Source organism: Salvelinus alpinus, chromosome 24 (genome assembly GCF_045679555.1).
Source record: "Salvelinus alpinus chromosome 24, SLU_Salpinus.1, whole genome shotgun sequence".
In the NCBI taxonomy this organism is placed as follows: domain Eukaryota; kingdom Metazoa; phylum Chordata; class Actinopteri; order Salmoniformes; family Salmonidae; genus Salvelinus; species Salvelinus alpinus.
This window is the reverse complement of record NC_092109.1, coordinates 31,403,984-31,427,876: the sequence shown is the minus strand read 5'-3', so window position 1 is coordinate 31,427,876 and position 23,893 is coordinate 31,403,984. Positions and strand designations below refer to the sequence as shown.

The following is a 23,893-nucleotide window of genomic DNA, read 5'->3' as shown; positions in this document are numbered from 1 at the left end:
CCCCAGGACACTAACAGCACCCGATATCACAGGAAGGCCAAAAAGATCAAGGACACCAAGAAACCAAGAAACACGAGCAATGGACATTAGCCTGGTGGAAATCTGTCCTTTGGTCTTATGAGTCCAAATTTGAGATTTTTGGTTCCAACCGCCGTGTCTTTGTGAGATGCAGAGTAGATGAAAAGATGATCTCCGCATGTGTATTTCCCACCGTGAAGCATGGAGGAGGATGTGTGATGGTGTGGGGGTGCTTTGCTGGTGACGCTGTCACTGACTTATTTAGAATTCAAGGCACACTTAACCAGCATGACTCCCACAGCATTCTGCAGCGATACGCTATCCCATCTGGTTTGCACTTAGTGGGACTATCATTTGTTTTTCAACAGGACAATGACCCAAAACACACCTCCAGGCTGTGTAAGGGCTATTTGACCAAGGATAGTGATCACCCAACCTCAACCCAATTGAGATGGTTTGGGATGATTTGGACTGCACAGTGAAGGAAAAGCAGCCAACAAAATTCAAGTGCTCAGCATATGTGAAGCTGGTTGAGAGAATGCCAAGAGTGTGCAAAGCTGTCATCAAGGCAAAGGATGGCTACTTTTAAGAATATAAAATATAAAATATATTTTGATTTGTTTAAAAAAAAATTGGTTACTAAATAATTCCATATGTATTATTTCATAGTTTTGATGTCTTCACTATTATTCTACAATGTAGAAAATAGTAAAAACTACAGAAAAACTCTTGAATGAGTAGATGTGTCCAAACTTTTGACTGAGACTGTAGTTGTAATTCACTATATTTATTGATATGAATACAAAATACATATTTCATACCCCCATTTGTTAATAAACTCCATCTCTTTCCAACACCCTCACACACCAAACTCCACATAGCCGTGTTGAGAGCTGAAGCAACTTGAGGAAATATGGATGGGACAGACATGTTGTTTGAGGTATATGTTCTAATATTATATTCAGCATAATGCAGGTAAACTTTTAATATACAGTAAGTTTCATCTCATACAAGACTAACCAACAACTAGAACAGCAGAATATACAGTATCACACCATCAAAACAAAATTAATATACAAGTAAAACAATAGTGTAAATGTTTGGTAGAGAGTCCCTCTCTCTCTCTCCCTCTCTTTAACGCACACTCACGCAAACACACACACCACTCTCCCTCTCACTCCACCCCAATCTCTCAGACAGTGTGCTCCCCCTGTGGGGCCTGCAGGCTGATCTTGCTGTTCTGGTCGTTGTCGGTGTCGTGGGGGTCGGTGGGAAGAGAGTCATAGGTGCGGCGGTACAACGCCCGGGTCACCAGGGTAACGATGAACATCTCCAAGATCATTAGCTGCTGACTCAACACTGCAGACAGACACATAGACACAAACACAGACAGACCAGACAGACAGAGAGACCAGACAGACAGACAGGGTTGGTGGACATGGACTTCATATTGATCAAGTAATGGCTCTCGTTTGGCTGGTTTGGAGCTATTCTGTCACTTACTGGTGCCACGGGCACTAGAGGAGAATGGTGGGGAGCAGGCGATGGTTCCATCTAAGGCCAAGATGTTAATGATGGCCGTCTGCAGCTGACTGAGCACCAGCACCAACTATGGACACATAACCAGCGACATCATGGAGATGCATAGAATATTGGGATGCAGAAATGGACATGATAATACTGAATCAGACACTACACAACATTCCTAAAAACTCAAGGACTAAGGAAATGACAGAAGCTGATGTAATTTCACCAAAGGCATTGAGCAGGCAGTTCCTGGACTATCTGGTTTGTGCAGTAGGACATGATCAGACTCACCTGGTACATGGCATATTTAGGTATGATCTTGATGCTGCGCAATGTGTTGCATATGTTCATAAACATGATGGCGACAGGCCAGAGGGAGATGATGGTGAGAACACCTATAAATGGGTTGATCCAAATAGCCGTGCCTGTGATCTCCAGCTAAACATAGAGACATGGAGAAAGGTTAAAGAGGATAGGCATTGAATAGTGGAATCAATGGAATGACACCAAGCTCAGTTTGAAGCTTAAGATGTAAAGGGGATGTTTGTTGCTGAGAAGATTTTCACAGAAAGGAGGACAGTTACTTACATCAGAAAGATCAAAGTTGCCGTTGGTCCACAATATTATGGACACAATTGAGAGGACTGTCTTTAAGATAGCATACTGAAGAGCCCCCAGCTTCAGCAAGAATAGCATGCACCTGAATGAAAACAGACCAGAGTTATTAACATGTTCTAACCACTTGTGTTAAACATTACCAACACAAAGAATCTTCTGGCCCAAGTGTGACCTGAGTATGAATCATCATCCCACTGGTCACAGATGTCCTCTAGTTTTGATTTACATTTGGATTACTTGTCAACTAAGATGAATTCAATGTGAAATCGACTAAAAAGGTCACAATGTCATTAGATTTAAGCTAAAAGTTGGGTGAAAAAAATACAAAATACTCTTACATTGATGATTTTTTGCAAATTCAATCAGTTTTCCACATCATCACATTGATATTTTTGGGATGAAATTACATGGAAACAACGTTGATTCAACCAGTTTTTTCCCAGTGGGTTGTTCCGGTTACCGTGTGACCGGAACGCGTGGCAAGCAGGGACAGCAGCAGCAGCAGGGTCCTACACTGATATTGAAGGTTTTCTGGGCATTGCTCTTCAGAAAGGCCTCACTACCCCCACTCTCCTCTATCATCAGAACCAAGATCTTATACACCACCACTGCAAAGTACCTATAGAGAAAAGGAGAGGGTTTACAGGTAAATTGTTAGATACATTGTACACACATAACAAGTGTGTGTCACCAGCCTTCAAAACCAGTTAGTCTGCCCACTCAACTTTTGTTTGTGTCCCAAAAAAGTTTGTTTGTGCTTGTTTGTGTCATTTCCTGTATTTTTCCCTTCCAGCTCTCTGAGGATGTGGGATGATCTCTGATCTGCTGCATAGCACGATTTACATTTAAAGGCAATGTTCCCGCATTTGCGGAGACTGCATTTACGGTAAATGCTAAATTACAATTGTGCTATACCACTCAATTTAAATTGTGCTATAGTACGGATCTTCTGCGATAGGGATTGAATCGAGCCCTTATGCCAGCCAGATGCATATGAGTATTGTTTTGCTGGATGTCTAGCCTGCAATTTCTGTACTTGATGCACAGGCTTTGCTTTTCAACTAGCTAAAAATGTTATTACCTTCATTTTTTCTTCCTAAGCTCCCAGCTCTCTGGGGATGATCTCTAACACAGTGTAATGATTAAGAGAGTGGTTAAACTGTGTTCACATAGTTGAGTGCATTCATAAAAAGCCTCCTCCCGTTTATGTCAGTACTCCTTGCTATGGCTTCCTGTCAGCTCATTACTACAGGTGAAAGAGCACTGCATCTACTTAGTGCAGTATAGTCAAATTGTTTATGCGTTCATAGAAGGGTATGTGAAAGAGAGAGAGAGAGAGAGAGAGAGAGAGAGAGAGAGAGAGAGAGAGAGAGAGAGAGAGAGAGAGAGAGAGAGAGAGAGAGAGAGAGAGAGAGAGAGAGAGAGAGAGAGAGAGAGAGAGAGAGAGAGAGAGAGAGAGAGAGAGAGTAGTAAGTAGTGTGTGGGTGAGAGGAAACTTACGAATTAGAGGTCATATCTGTAAACATGGTAGCCCTTGGTATCCACATCCCAAAACAAGCCATGGTGGCAATGACCTGAGACAGAAACAGAACGTTACTTTTAGTCATAACATTCAACATCCACATGGTTCTCATTCATATAAAGTGATGAATAAAATACTGTATGATCATAGAATGGCAGACATTCTCATTTACAGTTTAGCAAAAAGTTAAAGGCCCAGTGCAGTCAAAAATGTGATTACCCTGTGTTTTATATATATTTCCACACTATGAGGTTGGAATAGTACTGTGAAATTGTGAAAATGTTAATGCCCTTTTCGTGTAAGAGCTGCTTGAAAAGACCACCTGAAATTTCAGCCTGTTTTGGTGGGATGGAGTTTTGAGCTGCCTGGTGACATCACCAGGCGGTAAATTAGGTAATATACCAACAAGAAAGACAGTTCCAAATCCCTCTGCCAATAACAGCTCATTTTCAGATTTCCCCTCACCACTCCCAGACAGTCAAATCAGTCAAATCAAATTGTATTTGTCACATGCGCCGAATACAACAGGTGTAGTAGACCTTACAGTGAAATGCTTACTTACAAGCCCTTAACCAACAATGCAGTTCAAGAAATAGAGTAAAGAAAATATTTACTAAATAAACTAAAGTAAAAAATACAATAAAAAGTAACATAATAAAATAACAATAACGAGACTATATACTCATCCAGTCCAGACAGTGTAGCTATAACCACAGAGATACACTGGCAGTACTTATTGCATTCAATTGTATCTGGTGAAGGCTAGCGGAGACAGGGAGCTGACTCCTTACCGGTGCAGCACCATTGACCCACATAATAGTTGTCTTCTTAGGAGATGGGACTTTTCTATAGATAAACACACACTCCTCCAGGTATAGCAGCAGGGACAGCGTAGACATGAGGGTCAGCATGGAGTACAGAGCCACACCAAAGACATCCAGCTCTAGTTTAGGGAGAGAGTAAGGGGATCAGAAGGGAGAGAGAGAGAGGTTGTACAGGTCAGTAGAAGCCCCTGGCAACAACAACCTCTCTTGAGGATAGATCAAATCAAATCAAATCAAGTTTATTTTATAAAGCCCTTCGTACATCAGCTAATATATCGAAGTGCTGTACAGAAACCCAGCCTAAAACCCCAAACAGCAAGCAATGCAGGTGTAGAAGCACGGTGGCTAGGAAAAACTCCCTAGAAAGGCCAAAACCTAGGAAGAAACCTAGAGAGGAACCAGGCTATGAGGGGTGGCCAGTCCTCTTCTGGCTGTGCCGGGTGGAGATTATAACAGAACATGGCCAAGATGTTCAAATGTTCATAAATGACCAGCATGGTCAAATAATAATAATCACAGTAGTTGTCAAGGGTGCAGCAAGTCAGCACCTCAGGAGTAAATGTCAGTTGGCTTTTCATAGCCAATCATTAAGAGTATCTCTACCGCTCCTGCGGTCTCTAGACTTTATTAGATCAATGCCCTGACAACATCCCCATGGACACAACAGCATTTGTGAAACAGCCTCCAAACCATTTTATTCAGCCTCTTTTGAGGTTGAGTGCTGATGAGATCCCAACAATACTTCACTCGGCCCAGTGAAAATCCAGCTGTCTAAATGTATCCTTGATTAGTTTCATATGGACTGAGATCGAGGCTATCTACAGAAACAATAAACCACCCTTGAAGAGATGTTGACTGAACACAAAGGATGAAAGGCCATGCAAGTTATTTGTCATTTATATCAAATGAGCCATCATATTTCTCAGAACAGAAAAATGACTTTGGAGAAACCAACATGCATATTTGTTGCCTACACATGGAGATGTAATGATGGGCAGAGTGAAATGCTGTCCCTCTAATCAGCCTGGAGCAGACTGTAGCCTTCCATTTGGAGGACAAATTCATTCTGAATCTGTTTTATTGGGCTTGTCTGTGTATCAGAGATTGTTTGGTGAACAACAACGTTCGGTTGCCTATCCTGACGTGAAGTTCGTTCTGAAGAATGTATTTGACTCTGACCTGTGCCACAGAAAGTATTTGACTAGCCACAAAATTAAGGAAATTAGATTTTCGGCCTGAATACTTCCAGAGCTAACACCTGAGCTTTAGCTCAACGGGCTAATAAAGTCTTGTTGTGTGCCAGAGACCCAATCAGTCACATTTCTGCCATGCCAATGGCCACGGTGTAGTTATCACACACATTTGAGAAAATAATGATATAGACTAACAGTCACTTGTAATATAGCCCTACTATATTATCATACGTCTGTAACTCCTGTAACTCCTGTTTTACCTTGGGATGCTTGACATGTCAGGTACAAATTAATGATATAAGACCAATAAATAATTATTTTTTTATTATTATTATTTGTATTATTTATTTCACATATCAATGAGTATGTTAAGTCAATGAAGTCAAACATGCAAAAGAAACAGTCTGCGTCCCAGAAAGTGTTTTGTACAATTCGTAGTGAAATTCGCTTTCACAATTACAACTTTATAATGAAACACTATCTACAAACTGATAGATAAGGTAATCTGGGTAACTCACGCTTTATGACATCGATAGCCAACGGAGGTTCTTCTAAACAGGTCGGATGGATGGTGCTGTTGAGAGCTTCTTCCATGTCCATAGTTAGTTGAAATCGGTAATGTAAGGACTCGCAGCCAGGTTGTGAAAATATGCAGAAAATTAACTACCAGTGATGTATCTCTTGCCCACTGACTGCAGTTATATGAGGTGCGAGGAAGCAGACAGCAATAGATATTGAACTTTCCCCCGCAATTAACTTCTGACTGATGATGAGTAAATTGTTTGCTCATTGAATACTGCCGATTTTCCTACTAGTCAATGAAACCACCTTCGCATAGAGAATGGCAGATAACTGTATTTCATTCAAATCTTAGACCTACTGTATTTATTGAGCAACCTTCCTTATCAAGGGGAGCCCAATGACCCACAGTCGGCTCCTGTAACTCTCAGTGGAATTACTTGCCCATAGATTTTATTTGATTCAGCACACGTTTACGTTTCAGGAGAATGAACTTTGATTGGGGTGTATCGTTTCTTACCAGCCAACATACAGGAATGAAAGGGGTTGGGAAAGCATGCTAGACTTAACATATTACCAAATGAATCCAAGTAGAAAATAAATACCCACAGTCAGTTCAACTTCTAGTTTTGATTTCCATTTGCCAACCCGAATTCAACGTGAAATCAACAAAACATTTCACCATGTAATTGGATTTAGGTTAATAGTTGGGTGAAAAAAATACTATGATGACTTTTTTCAAATCCAATCAGCTTTCCACATTGATACAATGTCGTCACATATATGTTTTTTGTTAAAAAGACGTGGAAACGATGTTGATTCAACCAGTTCTTGCCCAGTGGGTATTGTATTGTTCAGCCATAAATCTTAAAGGTTGTGGGTTTACATACAAAGTATCACCTCTCTCTCTCTCTCTCTCGCTGATTATCTGGTGCCATTTAATTTCAGCGTTCTGCCAATCGAATTACTGTCTCTCCGTTAATGTCACTATTTCATTGCCTTCACTGTGTTTTTCGTCACTTACCCCATATGTTGTGTATCTGTGTAACTTTTAGTAATGAAAATATTCACCAGTGGTGTAATGACATGCACTGAGACCAGCAAGAGTGTTGAGGATAACTATAACCTTTTTTCAAATTCTACCCATTTCAAATCAATAAACAATCCCTTTATAGCTAAATCGATTTTGTTGGATCCCTAAAACTCTGTCCCCATATACAGGAGCTAGAATAAAGGCTTTCCGGCATTGGGCTGTAGCTAATGGCTAAATATAGATGGTCTCATCATCACTCAACTGCATAATTGCATTTGAGCTAAGAAAAACATGATTTTAGTATGTAGGATTAGACAATTAGGTCTAATCAGTTTACCCGGTTACAAACTAAGTGAAGGGAGAAGGTGAAAGATGATCCAAAAACAGACCTGAATGGATGGATTACAGTCAAACAGTTTAGTAAGAGATGGAGAGAAAAGGAGAGAAAGAGAAAAGGAATAAAGAGAAAAGAGAAAAGGAATATAGAGAAAGAGAAAAGGAAGAGCGAGTACGAGAGACAGAAAGACAGGTAGCATAAAATACAATCTGAATAAAAAAGAAGCCATGCATTTAAATGTAAACTTGCTTTGCCTACAAAGACACCTGTAGATCGAGTCATGTGTGACTTCTCCATAGACGTGGGCTTCTCACACATTTTTCTCCATCCGCACACACTCAGTGGTTGGATGGCAGAGAGTTCATTCCCCCACAGTAGACACTGTCACACTCTATAACCTTGATGCAATTGGAAGGGACAATCACATTCCTGTGAGTCCTTGAGATATAAACTGGTTTCACTTCAATGCCATAACCATGCAGAGATAAACTTCTAACTAGATAGATAAACTTCGGAACTAGAAGCACAAGCATTTCGCTACACTTGCATTAACATCTGCTAACCATGTGTACGTGACAAATAAAATTTGACTTGACTTGACTTCTAAAACTGCCACTGTTTTGTCCAAGTCAAACAATTCATTCTAAAACAAATAGTGTTATAAATAACGATATCATAACTGCCATCGATAAGAGACAATACTGTGCAGCTGTATTCAAGGCTTTTGACTCTGTCAATCACCACATTCTTATCGGCAGACTCAACAGCCTTGGTTTCTCAAATGACTGCCTCGCCTGGTTCACCGACTACTTCTCAGACAGAGTTCAGTGTGTCAAATCGGAGGGCCTGTTGTCCGGACCTCTGGCAGTCTCTATGGGGGTGCCACAGGGTTCAATCCTCGGGCCGACTCTCTTCTCTGTATACATCAATGATGTATACATGCTGCTGGTGATTCCCTGATCCACCTCTACGCAGACGACACTATTCTGTATACCTCTGGCCCTTCTTTGGACACTGTGTTAACTAACCTCCAGACAAGCTTCAATGCCATACAACTCTCCTTCCGTGGCCTCCAACTGCTCTTAAATGCAAGTAAAACTAAATACATGCTCTTCAACCGATCGCTGCCCACACCTGCCCGCCCGTCCAGCATCATTACTCTGGACGGTTCTGACTTAGAATATGTGGACAACTACAAATACCTAGGTGTCTGGTTAGACTGTAAACTCTCCTTCCAGACTCACATTAAGCATCTCCAATCCAAAATTAAATCTAGAATCGGCTTCCTATTTCGCAACAAAGCATCCTTCACTCATGCTGCCAAACATACCCTCGTAAAACTGACCATCCTACCAATCCTTGACTTCGGCGATGTAATTTACAAAATAGCCTCCAACACTCTACTCAGCAACTTGGATGCAGTCTATCACACTGCCATCTGTTTTGTCACCAAAGCCCCATATACTACCCACCACTGTGACCTATATGCTCTCGTTGGCTGGCCTTCGCTTCATATTCGTCGCCAAACCCACTGGCTCCAGGTCATCTATACGTCTTTGCTAGGTAAAGCCCCGCCTTAGCTCACTGGTCACCATAGCAGCACCCACCCATAGCATGCGCTCCAGCAGGTATATTTCACTGGTCACCCCCAAAGCCAATTCCTCCTTCGGCCGCCTTTCCTTCCAGTTCTCTGCTGCCAATGACTGGAACGAACTGCAAAAATCACTGATGCTGGAGGGTCATATCTCCCTCACTAACGTTAAGCACCAGCTGTCAGAGCAGCTCATAGATCACTGCTCCTGTAAATAGCCTATCCAACTACCTCATCCCCATACTGTTATTTATTTTGCTCCTTTGCATCCCAGTATCTCTACTTGCTCACTCATCTTCTGCACATCTACCACTCCAGTGTTTAATTGCTATATTGTAATTATTTCACAACTATGGCCTATTTATTGCCTTACCTCCCTTATCCTACCTCATTTGCACACACTGTATATAGACTTTTTCTATTGTATTATTGACTGTATGTTTGTTTATTCCATGTGTAACTCTGTGCTGTTGTATGTGTCGCACTGCTTTGCTTTATCTTGGCCAGGTCGCAGTTGTAAATGAGATTTTGTTCTCAACTAGCCTACCTGGTTAAATAAAGGTGAAATATTTTTTTTTCATAAAAATGTGTAACAGTGAATGCTGTGATTTTCCCTGCATCTGTCACTGACACCTCGTTCGTTGACCCCACGATATGTGTGAATAGTCTTATATTGCTAAACCTTGCCCTCACGTTTGCTGAAGATTTGCCAAGTGACTTATGACATGACAGTGACTTATTTTGGCACATTGCGCTCACCATATAAAGTGGTCTAACTAAAATGTTAATCAGACTGTGTCCAACATTTAGCAGGCCCTACCCTTGTTGTAATGGGACTATCTAGGCAACCAACATTGTTTCTAAGCATGAATGCACTCAAAACAGTTTTTATTGTTAAAATGTACACATTAATACAGTGTATTTATCTACAAAATAACATTTAAAAAAATTATTGAACTTTGTGCAAACTATTTCCACATTTAGAGTATATTAAAAAAAACATGAACAACCAAAACTGGCTGACAGGGTAGTACAAATAGTGAGAAAATACTTAACATGCAAAACAGATTCAATAAAAAAATAAGATATTATTTATTTTAACAGGAAATTGGTCCATGATTTACCATCAACAGATTTTGTGAATATACAATGTAGCACAAAATACTTCTCTATGGCATTCATTTTAAAATGAGAAAGTTAGGATTTCTGGTTAGTCACAATGCTCTCACTCTATATTCCTCCACAATAGGGTGTTATACCAACATATATGCATCCAGTAAACAAACAGCTTGCAAATTCCAAACAACTCTCCTAAAAACCACATGGATCATAGTCAGTTGGAAATTGAGAAACCCGATCACAAATATACTGAATTTTAAAAAAATAATAATAATAAAGTGTCCATTGAGAGGTTGATGCCCAGCTCTAGCCTCCTCTTGGTGGTCTATGAGCATCCTGGCATGATTTACTACAGCAGAACAGTAACTTTCCCAGGGACTACTACACATGGAAACTGGTCTACTGGTATTAACAAATCTGGTTCAGTACATTACATATTTATGTATATGCTCAACATTGTACATCGTCCACGACAAAACAATCAAATAAGAAAACAGCTATAATAATAAATCAAAGAAAGCAGCATTTGTGATGTAAAATGTGCTTTAAAAAACATTTTGTTCAAAGCCTTCCGTTTTTCTCCATATGTATGCCATTCATCAGATTGAGAAGTCAGGAATTGAAGGAGTGTGTTTTGCATAAAGTGAACACAAATAGCTATTCCTTATTCTCAAAGATAGAACTCTGACATCAAACAATTAATCTCACTTTCCTGTGAAATGTGTCGAAGTCCCCTCTCGCCAACAAAAGTGATGACTTCACAGATACCTTAATCTTCATAAACTCAGTTTAAAAAATGCTACATATCTGAAAATAACATATGGCAATGCAGACAATAGCAAAAATAAACAATGGAAAAACTGCAACTTAAAAGAAACCTTGGAAATAAATACTTAATGGAATAACAATGCTGTCCAATGTTAATGAATTATACACCTCTGAAAAAACAATGTGTTGACTCACAACCAAATTCTTGATAAACAAAATCTACCTTGTCACATACACCAAGTGTACAAAACATTAGGAACATGAGACTGACCAGGTAAATCCAGGTGAAAGCTATGATCCCTTCTTGGTCACCTGTTAAATCCACTTCAATGAGTATAGATGAAGAGGAGGAGACAGGTTAAAGAATAATTTTTAAGCCTTGAGCCATGGATTATGTACAGTGGGGCAAAAAAGTATTTAGTCAGCCACCAATTGTGCAAGTTCTCCCACTTAAAAAGATGAGAGGCCTGTAATTTTCATCATAGGTACACTTCAACTATGACAGACAAAATGTGAGAAAAAAATCCAGAAAATCACATTGTAGGATTTTTAATGAATTTATTTGCAAATTATGGTGGAAAATAAGTATTTGGTCAATAACAAAAGTTTCTCAATACTTTGTTATATACCCTTTGTTGGCAATGACAAAGGTCAAACATTTTCTGTAAGTCTTCACAAGGTTCACACACTGTTGCTGGTATTTTGGCCCATTCCTCCATGCAGATCTCCTCTAGAGCAGTGATGTTTTGGGGCTGTTGCTGGGCAACACGGACTTTCAACTCCCTCCAAAGATTTTCTATGGGGTTGAGATCTGGAGACTGGCTAGGCCACTCCAGGACCTTGAAATGCTTCTTACGAAGCCACTCCTTCGTTGCCCGGGCGGTGTGTTTGGGATCATTGTCATGCTGAAAGACCCAGCCACGTTTCATCTTCAATGCCCTTGCTGATGGAAGGAGGTTTTCACTCAAAATCTCACGATACATGGCCCCATTCATTCTTTCCTTTACAGGGATCAGTCGTCCTGGTCCCTTTGCAGAAAAACAGCCCCAAAGCATGAGGTTTCCACCCCCATGCTTCACAGTAGGTATGGTGTTCTTTGGATGCAACTCAGCATTCTTTGTCCTCCAAACACGACGAGTTGAGTTTTTACCAAAAAGTTCTATTTTGGTTTCATCTGACCATATGACATTCTCCCAATCTTCTTCTGGATCATCCAAATGCTCTCTAGCAAACTTCAGACGGGCCTGGACATGTACTGGCTTAAGCAGGGGGACACGTCTGGCACTGCAGGATTTGAGTCCCTGGCGGCGTAGTGTGTTACTGATGGTAGGCTTTGTTACTTTGGTCCCAGCTCTCTGCAGGTCATTCACTAGGTCCCCCCGTGTGGTTCTGGGATTTTTGCTCACCGTTCTTGTGATCATTTTGACCCCACGGGGTGAGATCTTGCGTGGAGCCCCAGATCGAGGGAGATTATCAGTGGTCTTGTATGTCTTCCATTTCCTAATAATTGCTACCACAGTTGATTTCTTCAAACCAAGCTGCTTACCTATTGCAGATTCAGTCTTGCCAGCCTGGTGCAGGTCTACAATTTTGTTTCTGGAGTCCTTTGACAGCTCTTTGGTCTTGGCCATAGTGGAGTTTGGAGTGTGACTGTTTGAGGTTGTGGACAGGTGTCTTTTATACTGATAACAAGTTCAAACAGGTGCCATTAATACAGGTAACGAGTAGAGGACAGATGAGCCTTATAAAGAAGAAGTTACAGGTCTGTGAGAGCCAGAAATCTTGCTTGTTTGTAGGTGACCAAATACTTATTTTCCACCATAATTTGCAAATATATTCATTAAAAATCCTACAATGTGATTTTCTTTCTCTCATTTTGTCTGTCATAGTTGAAGTGTACCTATGATGAAAATCTTTTTAAGTGGGAGAACTTGCACAATTGGTGGCTGACTAAATACTTTTTTGCCCCACTGTATGTCTGCCATTCCGAGTGTGAATGGGCAAGACAAAATATTTAAGAGCCTTTGAACAGGGTATGGTAGTAGGTGCCAGGTTGAGTGTGTCAAGAACTGCAACGCTGCTGGGTTTCACACAACAGTTTTCCATGTGTATCAAGAATGGTCCATCAACCAAAGGACATCCAGCCAACTTGACACAACTGTGGGAAGCATTGGGAGTCAAATTGGGCCAGTATCCCTGTGGAAAGCTTTCAAAACCTTGTAGTCCATGCCCTGACAAATTGAGGCTGTTCTGAGGGCAAAAGGGGGTGCAACTCAATATTAGGAAAGGTTTTCCTAATGTTTTGTGTACACAGTGTATATCATCACTGATGCACGGAATTTTGCAAAACATGAGTTAGGATTTGGCCCGTAAAATTGTAAACATAAATGCTCTCCGGGTTCCATTTCCATCTCTCTAAATTATAAAGTTATTACACCATGCTAAGGTCAACTATGGCACTGTACTATACCTTTGTTCTTCCATACTGTACTGAAGGCACAATGCACATTTAAGTTACGATGATACAGAGCAGGAGAGGATTTTGGGAGAGGCATAGGGTCCTACAAAGCCGTGGTTCATATAAACCTACTGTCCTATTGAAATCAATGGATATGCTTAGCACCCGTCACATGTTTCAAGTTTAAAGTGCATACAGTACACACACGCTACAATCAACTGAGACAGTAGTGCTCATGACCTTCAGGGCCAAAAGACACAACATGGTATCCCCTGGGCTTAATCAAATCAAAACCACTAACACATTTTCTGTTCTAAGACACAGTGAACTCTTCATTTTTTCCAATAAAGCAAGTGAATACTGATTTGACGGAGGCGTATAACTGTAAAGCAATTATTTTCCTGCACTTATCTGACCTAGTGCAAAGAGTATTCTTTTTTTGGCTTGAATAACAGAGCAGTTCCAGAAATTAATAATAGTTACCAAAAAAATATTGTTGTGCGTCTTTGGTTAGCAACAAAGACAACGCGTCTGCATGTGTTTGGTGAGGATGGAAACTGAAAGCTGATGAAAGCTCTGCTGACAGATGTGTCCATGACAGTCCAGGGTTTGTCCATGGTAACAGGGATGCTGTTTGGTGGTCATAAGAACGACAATAGAAAAGATGACGGCTATACGAGAGCGGTTACTAGACATTTTGTTCATGGTAGTAGGGGTACTGCATGTGATAAAAGGCTGGTTTCTGTAGAGACAATGATGCTGCTGGTTGTAAGGCATCACAGTTAATGGCTCAGTTGTCTCCTGGCAGACATCTAAACTGGCCATTTGAGCCACCTGGTGGTTATCAGTTTCCACTCTAAGGTCTGCAGGAAACACACGCACTTCAGCGGAACTCATCCATAGACTTACCTGTCTATGATTCACGCTCCATTGTCACAGTTACCGTCTGGGCTACGTCTGAAACACAAGGGTTCTAGGGTCAGGCAGCACACAGACACATGGCTACTTAACATTACAGGATATCTATGGGGAATCTACATACCATACTGATGGCCCTCAATGTGGTTAATGTTGTTACCAATGACGTGCTTGGGGCTTGCCAGACCATCTTCAGAGCTGTTGGAGGACAAGGCAGAGATTAATTTAATGAATTAGGTGAGATCATTTTACTGAATCAGGAATTAAATAAATCAACCCGAGAAACCATAAATAACCTTTTGCCGTTGATCTGGAGGCCCACAGCTATTTGCTCAGGATCTAAGGTCAGCAACCGGGTGGCAAAACTGTGTCCATCACCATGACTAACGGAGAGAAAGGAGAGGAGAGAGAGAACGGGGGGGGGGGGGGGGACATTTGGTATTTAAACCCTGTACTAAGTTTCTAATTACTAAAATAATTAGATTAAAACTTTTATTAAACAACACAATGCATACAAATAACATCACACCTGCATTTCCAGAGCCCTTCACTCTGCCACATGGCCTCAAACTGCACCCTTTTGTTTCTCTCCGTCGCCCACTCACTTTCAACATTCAGATAATAAAGCACTTGAACTTTCCATTGTGTTAACAACGGAGGATTGGTTTATTTCCAGGTTAAGTATACGTTTTTTCAAAATGACTGACGAGAAAAGTATCATCCAACCCATTGGGTATCTCACTGCACCCTCATATGCCATGTCTGGATAAGCAGACAGATGGATTAAAAGTACATTTACACTGTAATACTTCTGACAGCCAACTTTCTCAATCCGCCCCTAACTTTTGGACTTTATAACAATCCCAGAAGGCATTGGATTATTGACTAATTGTTAGTTTTACACTTAAGACATGACTCTGCAGGTGTGCTGTAGAATTTGTGAATTGTGTCTCTTGTATAATAAATTTGATACATTAGTTTATACTGGATTAAGCATACATTTTCGTTAACTGTCATTTCGTTAGTTATGTTCCAACATTCCCTCCATCTTGTGCCAATATCAGTTATTTTTAAGTTTTAGTTCCAATAGTTTTTGTCAGTTGGATAGGCTTGTATATCTTAGCTATCATATGAACATCCTGTTCTGACTCAAATAGGATTCCCTCAAGATTGCTCTGATGTCCAAAAGATCAAATAGACATTGTGATACGTTTTAAGTTGCATGCATTTTAAAATATCTACATTAGTCAATCCAAAATTGCTTTGTAATGCTGTCATGGAAATATTTGTGTTTCTATGACTTTAGATTTACATGTGGACCAATTTATTGGTGAATTCTGAAAAGCTATCCAAGGACTGTTCCATAGGCTTGTGTTTTTAGGAGGTCATATATGTTTTTGTAGAATACGTAAAAAAATGTCCATATTGTTCTTAACTATGAAGTTGTTAATGTTCTTAGCTTTTTCCTTTGAAAATAGACACGTAAAAAGATTCTGGGGTGAACATGTGCATCTTCAAAATGTACCCATTGTTCCTCTTGAATGCATTTAACTATATGTCGCAAGCAAAAGCCTTGGGAGGCGAGTTTATACAATTCCAAGTCAGGAAGGTTCAAACCAACACTTAGACATAGGAAGATGTAAAATTTTCCTTTTTATTCTATGAGTTTTATTTGCCCATATACAGTCTGTTATGACCAAGTATACTTCGGTGCGGTAATTGGTATTACCGAGAATAACTATACTTTGGGAGCCATTCCATTCTGAAAAGGTTAATTCTACCGCTAAGATTTCTGTGAAGATTGTTCCATTTAATTAGGTCTGCTTTCATATTGGTGAGTGATGGGATCAAGTTATCTGTATATATTTGTCACTTATTAAGCATCCTAAGTATTTGAAATGTTTTGTGGTCCACTTAAAAAAACGATTCTAAAGCGCCAACAGAATAGGTAGATAGCAGACTTGGTGTTTTCACCTGGTGTAGATGGGAAACATCCAGTACTTCTTCTGGTCTCCAAACACCTCCACCACATTCCTACTGAAGCCCAGAGAGAAGCCATTTTTGTCTGGGCCATTTCTGAAGACAGGAGCCCTGAAAGCCTCTGAAATAAAAACCAATACATAAACTTATATTATGACAAACAATGATAAAAAGTTGTCAACAATCAATCAAGACAATACTGGATGAGATGTTCTGTGTTACAGCATGGTGAGGCATGGCAGCTACCTATGGTGGTCCTGTTCTTTCCCACAAGCCAGAGATGGTAGCTGAAAAGCGACAGGATGCTGATGAAGAACATTGCCGCCACAAAAAACAGAAACAACACGTGGAATTTGGCGTGAGTGTCGGGCAGCTGATTCTTGAGAGGAAAGAGAGAGGAGAGCCGTTAGTGATGTCATACTTTTCAACAGAACCATACAGTAGTAATGTTCACCTTCTGCACAGACACACAGGATGTGCACAGACACACAGGATCAGTCAGTTGTAAATGACAATGGGTGACCTCCTCATTCTGGAGAAGCAGAATCTGAGCCTACATGACTGTTCAGTGAATGGCTCCAGAAGATACTACATACAGTACAAACGTTTGGTTGTCTGTGAATTCAATATGCAAAATAAGACATGCTAAACAACCAATCCTGTCCAACTCAGTTGGCCAAGATGACAGTGGGCATTCATTGTCACAAGCAAGGCAGCATACAACACAGACAAGGACAGAAGCCCAGTCTTAACACTCAAGGAGGAACAGACAACAGCTTATGCTGCAAGACAACAGTGTTTGACACATACTGAAGAGAATCCCTCAACAGCAACTTGTACATCAGAGACAGAAGGCTTGTGAATGCCATTATGGGTGGAGCTTCTCTAGCTTACCTTGTTGTGACTTGCCATTAGTGGCAATAGGCTATTCAAAGAAGTGCAACCTTACTTTTTAACTAACCATGACGATCAGATGGTGACAATCTTGCATTTTACCTGAGGACAATCCCCAACAGATCTCCTTCGGCAATGCTTTAGGCAAAGTATTAGAGACAGATTGTTAGTGGAGAAATGTGTGCAACTATTTTACAGCGATTAGATATAAAAATAAATCTGACATGCAGACTGCTCAAATTTGAGGTGGATTATGTAGAGGATTTGGGTATTGGCTAATTGGAACATGCGATCAGGGATCTTACAGTGTCAGTGTTTACACTCAACCACTAAGCTCTGGCTAGGGAAGAAATGAAAGGCAGCTAGAGTATTACTTAGTAGTACTTACTGTCCAGAATTTGATGAAATACTGCAGGACAGTAGCAGCGATAAACACACAATACAGCATGGAGTAGGCCAGAAACAAGACAAAGAACTTGTAGTTCGAAAATCCAACACAGTTATTCACCCTGAGCAAGAAACAGAGGGAGAGAGGGGTAAATTAATCAGTCAACGTGGCTCCTGCTGCCTTCTCCACTAGTTATCTCTATTCTCTATCAAATAAAGTGATGACACAAAGTCTACAGAATTATCTGTTTGAGAGCTGAGTAATCCCTTTTCCATTACTGTACTAGACCAAACAGTGACTTCATCAAGTAAAAAGGTCAGACAGATCAAATATGCTGACGCAGTAGAATGGAGAGGATTAAACTCTCCACTGATCCAATCACTATCAAGTCAGTATAAACAAAGAACTTCACACACAAAAGGAGTGTACTGCTGCTAAGCATCTAAATTACAAGAACGGACTGAGGTGTTACATACCATGGACAGTGATGATCCATCTTCAGTACACACCTGAGAGAGAGAGAGATGGAGCACAAAAAACAAGGGAAAGAAGAAAATAGTATATTACTTTGGAGTTAACCATCTAAAAATACCCCACATAAAATCCCATGGTGCATCTCATCTGAACCCCACAGAGACAGAACTAACTGAACTCACATGTCACAGGTGGAGCAGTGGTGGCAGCGGTCGGGTTTGATCACCTGACAGTGGTCACAGTACCGGACGGCTGTGGAGAACACACCAATACATCTGCTCAATCATCATCAGCTTTAAATCCAAGGTGTGTGTGTTCCAACTATGTGTCGACTGTATTGTATTCTCACCTCCGGTCCCAGTGCGTGTGTAGACAGGCAATCCTACGGCCGCTTTCTTCAGGATGTCCTGCTGAGCGTCTGGCTGCTCCTTCTCATACTGCTCCTTCTCCACTTTGGCCAGACAAAACTGACAAGAGAACAGAGAGAGTTTCACCAAGTATGTTATAGCATAGTTAGTACCGGTAGTCATGCATCTAGAAATTAGGGCCCAGTTGAAATGTGAAACAAGTAACTTGAGATTGAGACAGAGTAACCCCACTTCAAAACTACAACCATATGCTCACACACACACACTCCTATGTGAACATCTGCTGTACAGTGTAATTACAGAGCGCCTTGGGAACCGCCCAGCCCAGTGCCTACTCCCCTGGCATTGTGGTGTAGCATCTCACGGGAGGCAGAATTAGTACTACTGGTGAAGACAGATACACTGTGTATTAGGGCTGTCTCCGACTATGTCTCCCGGGTGGCGCAGTGGTCTAGGGCACTGCATCGCAGTGCTAGCTGCGCCACCAGAGTCTCTGGGTTCGCGCCCAGGCTGGGCTGGGTTCGCGCCCAGGCTCTGTCGCAGCCGGCCGCAACCGGGAGATCCGTGGGGCGACGCACAATTGTCATAGCGTCGTCCGGGTTAGGGAGGGTTTGGCCGGTAGGGAGGGTTTGGCCGGTAGGGATATCCTTGTCTCAGTATGTAAAAAATGTCATAAAATGTATGCACTCTACTGTAAGTCGCTCTGGATAAGAGCGTCTGCTCTTGGCCGGTATGGATATCCTTGTCTCAGTATGTAAAAATGTAATAAAATGTATGCACTCTACTGTAAGTCGCTCTGGATAAGAGCGTCTGCTAAATGACTAAAATGTAATGTAAATGTAAATGTAAAAATCTTGACTGACCGAAAGTAGTCTGTTCTTACGACCAGTCTGAATTTTAAAACATGCATTTTTCCATATATAGACACACCATGTTTGAATGAAATCAACTATATGTTGGCTACTGAGCTTGTCTGATGCTTTAAGCACTGTGATTAAAAATTAAGAAACAAATGACTCAAGCGGGAGCCAGAGATCAAGATAGCCTAACCAGAAGAAGAAGACGGTAATAGGCTACACCAGCGGTCAGTAACCTTTTCCATTTGGAGTGCCAAGTTATCCTACCATTTCTACTGATCTGCATGCCAGTTATGATTTTCATATGCACATTTTAATTTGTAATAAAGTCTATATATCTCAGAATCAATGTCATGTGGTTAATCAATATTCTATCTAAATGAAAATGATACAAATCTAAAAGAAACTTTATTGCTATTGCCCATATGTAAAAAGCCAACAAACAAAAACATTGCAGCCCGCAGGTAGAAAATATCCTGATAAAAATAAATATCCTATAAATCACATTGGCTACACATGGCCTGTCTGTAAGGAACTTGAAACATTGTATCAACTATTAATTTGGTAGCTAGCAAACTTGCAACATTGTATAAAATATTCTGGGCCATATCCTGAGCTAGTGAGATCCGGACAGACTGACACAGCTGTAGAATATTTGTGCATGGGATAAGAAGTAATCGGGTAGGCCTATTTTACGACGTTTCCACCGGAAACAGAAATTGCCATAACCAAACAAACATTGCAGATAAGAAATTATGGTAATTAACTGTAAATGTACTACTGGTGATACTGGTGTGCCATCCCAGCGGCATCCGCACTGGATTAGTCCACTCACACAGGCGTCTCGTGTGCCATATATTTTTTTTAATATATATTTGCCACCGCCCTACAAAAAAAATATCAGCTAACAGCCTATCGACTAGTAGACTAAATGGGGTCAGCCCTACTCTGTATACCTCTTTAGAGGGGCTGGCAGGCCTACAGCAGATAGTCTTCCAGTAGGACCAGATAAACATGATGAAGAACAGGTGGAAGACAACCAGGAATGATACTGTTGGAGAGAGGAGCAAGAACAAAAGACAACCAGGTATGATACTGTTGGAGAGAGGAGCAAGAACAAAAGACAACCAGGTATGATACTGTTGGAGAGAGAAGCAAGAACAAAAGACAACCAGGTATGATACTGTTGGAGAGAGGAGCAAGAACAGAATACAACCAGGTATGATACAATAGAGTGTGTGATCAGTTGTGAAAGCACCAAATGTTTCTGAATGTTACTTACTTTTTTCTGCATTATTTGGGATTGTAACTGAAACAGACAAAGTACACACAGAGAGAGAAAAGAGGAGTTTAGAGAGGGCATCTGATTGATGCGTCTGCAGAGTTACAGTACTACAGTAGTATGCTCACATCTACAGACCCCCTCCTCTCACCCCCCAGCGGTAGCCTGGCACTACCAGTGGGGGACCCACCCATCACAGAATGCTTTGTTTGCCCTGCTGAAGGGATGCCCCTGATTACAGCCACTGACTGACTGACTGACATGCATGTCATTGTACCATCAACAGCAGAAACTGGCTAAAACAGGTTTAGTCACAGTGAGGTTCACATGAGGAGTCAGCTGTGTGGGAATAAGAGTATTTGAGGCAGGAGTAGCCTCATATCAAATGGCTTTTAAGATTATTGGCACATATTCCAATACAGAATAACAGCCTTATTGAGACCTAGGCTGAAGAATGTCAAAATAAGAAATCATTTAGGTCAAAGGGGCTCCCGAGTGGTGCAGAGGTCTAAGACACTGCTTCTCAGTGCAAGAGGCGTCACTACAGTGCCTGGTTCGAATGCAGGCTGTACCACATCCAGCCGTGATTGGCCATCATTGTAAATAAGAATTTGTTCTTAACTGACTTTCCTAGTTAAACAAAGGTTAAATAAAAAATGAGGGTGAATGGGCAAGACAAAAATTCGACACTGTCTCATTGACCTCCATACAACAATCCCTCACTTCCATACAATAATCCCTCACTTCGCAAGTGTAGATTCCTGCAAATGTGTCTGTCTATTTCCTTCTAGGAACAGTGGCTTCTATCTATGAGCACGATTGGCTATCCGCAACAAAGTAGGTTTCCACTGTTTCACCTGTTTTCGTCCCACCACATTTCTGTACTGTTTCCCGAATCCTACACATCCTCCAGCTGGGCAGTCAAGCAACTTTGTTTCAATGAGGAAACAAACCCCGTTAATCATCCAAAAACGATAATTGTATACTTACAGATACAGAGTTCCACGACGTATGCATAATAAGACCAGCCAACGACCAGGTTGATGAAAATAACAGGTATCCAAGCTAAACTCCGTTGACAGCACTTTAGTACATGATGCGGCGCCATCTTTAATCCTGCGGAAAATAGTGGTGTGACGTCAAAGCTCCAGCTTTTTGACTGAACCGAAGATTATCTATTATATTGACAAGATAGTCGAGTAGCCGCTCCAACAAATGACTGAACAATGGAAATACATGTCCTCAAAGACGGAAGGCAAACGGGAGGAGTCAATATCAGGTGGGACCATTCTAGCCAATCAGAGGGCAGATACGCGAGTGAACAACACGCACAACTCCAATATAAATTTTGACGTTTTTTCCCAAATTGCCAAAACGCCACGTGCGTCCACTTATATAGTGCATTCGTAAACCTCACAATTACAATTACGAAACGTGTATACGATCAAATAAGCCTCACGTGGAAAATTAGCAGTTACATTTTTTGCTCGACCAAATTCGACACTGTCTCATTGACCTCCATACAAGAATCCCTCACTTCGTGGACAGATTTTGGGGAGAGTAATGCCGCGTTCAAAACCACTGGGAGCTTGGAACTCGGAAATCTCCGAATTCGGTCTGTTCAAAACAACTGGGAACTTGGAGAAAAAAATACGAGCTCCGACTGGGAAAAATCGATTCGAATAGTCATCCAACTCAGAATTTCCACTCGGGAACTTTCTTTTTACAGCTTTTTAGACTTTCCGACCTGAAGATCACTGACGTCATGATTTGACCTCGTATTATTCCGAGTTCCCAGGTGTTTTGAACGCGGCATCAACCCTTTCGCTTCGCCTCTTCCTTTCTCACTGAACAATGAACGCCTCTTCTCCATCAGATGAATTCACGACACATCTGTACAGCTGTGAACTGGTAGGACATGGAGACTGGACGTGAATTGACAATCTTATTAAATTAGCGAATTGTGTGGGGGTGGGTGATTCTAATAAGTTAGTATTGCAATGTCTGCTTGTATTCAGTGTTTGTAATTTCCACTTTAAAACGTCAGACTTGATTTCCCTAAGGAAACATTTATCAACCCCTACAAAAAATGTCCATTAATTATAATCCACATAATAATTCACATTTCCTGTTGTTGCAAAATGATTTCCCTGCTGTAGCAAACTAGCTCAAATTAAGATCTTACGTCTGTAAGCCTAATACAGGGGTCTTCAACCTTTCCTTGCCCAGGGAGCGCCTCCCTGGCCCCTCCCTGGCATAGGGTGACCCAGAGACCCCATCATACTTTATCAATTCATTTTTTAATGTCTTGTCTTATCATCAGGTGAATGATAATAGCAAGAAAAAGTTTGAAACATTTTATAATGAATAGATTTGGAAGATAGTTTTTCATTATGTTGATCCCACATTCTAATTGGAAGAGGAGGTGTAAACTCTAACATAGCGTATTATCTAGAAAGGTAACTCCAAACCCATGTTCGCTAAGAGCAGTTGTTTAGGCCAATGTAGGCCAATGTCCAAGTCAAGAAAGCTTACCAGCAGCCAGTGGCACTTCCCGCACTGGTAGCCTATTCTCGGATGCTTTTTCAAGGCCTATGTCAGATATTCCAGTGAGTGTAATTGGCTCCAATGAGTGTAATTTGCTCAATATTAGGAGTTGATAAATAAATTTGACATCATTAGAATATATTCTCCTCTTTTCTACTGTAGGTATGTTGCTAGCGATATAAAAAATAAAAAAACACTGAAAAAAAATATATTATTTATATTATTTTATGTATTTTATAGGACCCACTACAGTACCTTCGTGGACCCCCAGTTGAAAACCCCTGGCCTAAACCACAAGAGAATGGATAACATGTTTTATATTCTTCACCTCATGTATCAGAGTTTATGACCTGGTTGCCAAACTTGCCATATTTGTTTGGAGATAAGAGATAGGCTGTGCCAGGTACCTACTGTTTCTTTTATTTAATATGCAAATGTTGTTTCCTTCTGAGGTCAATTTGTGTACGATTATAATTTGTCACATGTTAGCCCCAACTTCACATGGCCAAACCCTACATCCTTACTCAAGCTGAGATTAGCTATTATATATATTATTTTATTGGCCAAAGTACAGTGCTCCTACCTAGAAACAGAGGGCAGCAGTGCTATTGAAAAAGATACCCGCAGACTAGTTCGTAGCCTACATGATCCAACTTAA

General features: G+C 40.9%; 2 protein-coding genes across 4 annotated transcripts; both read right to left on the bottom strand.

The window, feature by feature from the left end:
- Positions 1 to 795: 795 nt before the first annotated feature.
- On the bottom strand, positions 796 to 8,107 carry LOC139552623 (organic solute transporter subunit alpha-like). The gene is made up of 8 exons (XM_071364512.1): positions 6,221 to 8,107; positions 4,477 to 4,628; positions 3,664 to 3,737; positions 2,624 to 2,782; positions 2,134 to 2,245; positions 1,837 to 1,983; positions 1,522 to 1,627; positions 796 to 1,377 (listed from the first exon to the last, which is right to left on the bottom strand). Exons 1-8 carry the CDS (start codon positions 6,300 to 6,302, stop codon positions 1,211 to 1,213), a joined length of 999 nt encoding a protein of 332 aa, XP_071220613.1. The 5' UTR covers positions 6,303 to 8,107; the 3' UTR covers positions 796 to 1,210.
- A 1,946-nt stretch (positions 8,108 to 10,053) lies between these two features.
- Positions 10,054 to 21,995, bottom strand: LOC139552622 (palmitoyltransferase ZDHHC20-B-like). Of its 3 annotated transcripts, XM_071364509.1 has the most exons (13): positions 21,679 to 21,989; positions 20,689 to 20,715; positions 20,363 to 20,457; positions 18,531 to 18,648; positions 18,364 to 18,433; positions 18,184 to 18,216; positions 17,708 to 17,828; positions 17,422 to 17,457; positions 16,672 to 16,804; positions 16,420 to 16,546; positions 14,742 to 14,828; positions 14,570 to 14,643; positions 10,054 to 14,484 (listed from the first exon to the last, which is right to left on the bottom strand). In XM_071364509.1, exons 1-13 carry the CDS (start codon positions 21,794 to 21,796, stop codon positions 14,441 to 14,443), a joined length of 1,083 nt encoding a protein of 360 aa, XP_071220610.1. In that variant the 5' UTR covers positions 21,797 to 21,989; the 3' UTR covers positions 10,054 to 14,440. The 3 variants fall into 3 exon arrangements, with proteins under 3 accessions (XP_071220610.1, XP_071220612.1, XP_071220611.1); XM_071364511.1 differs by lacking the exon at positions 20,363 to 20,457 and having other exon boundaries at positions 21,679 to 21,995; XM_071364510.1 differs by lacking the exon at positions 17,422 to 17,457 and having other exon boundaries at positions 21,679 to 21,981.
- Between the last annotated feature and the right edge of the window lie 1,898 nt (positions 21,996 to 23,893).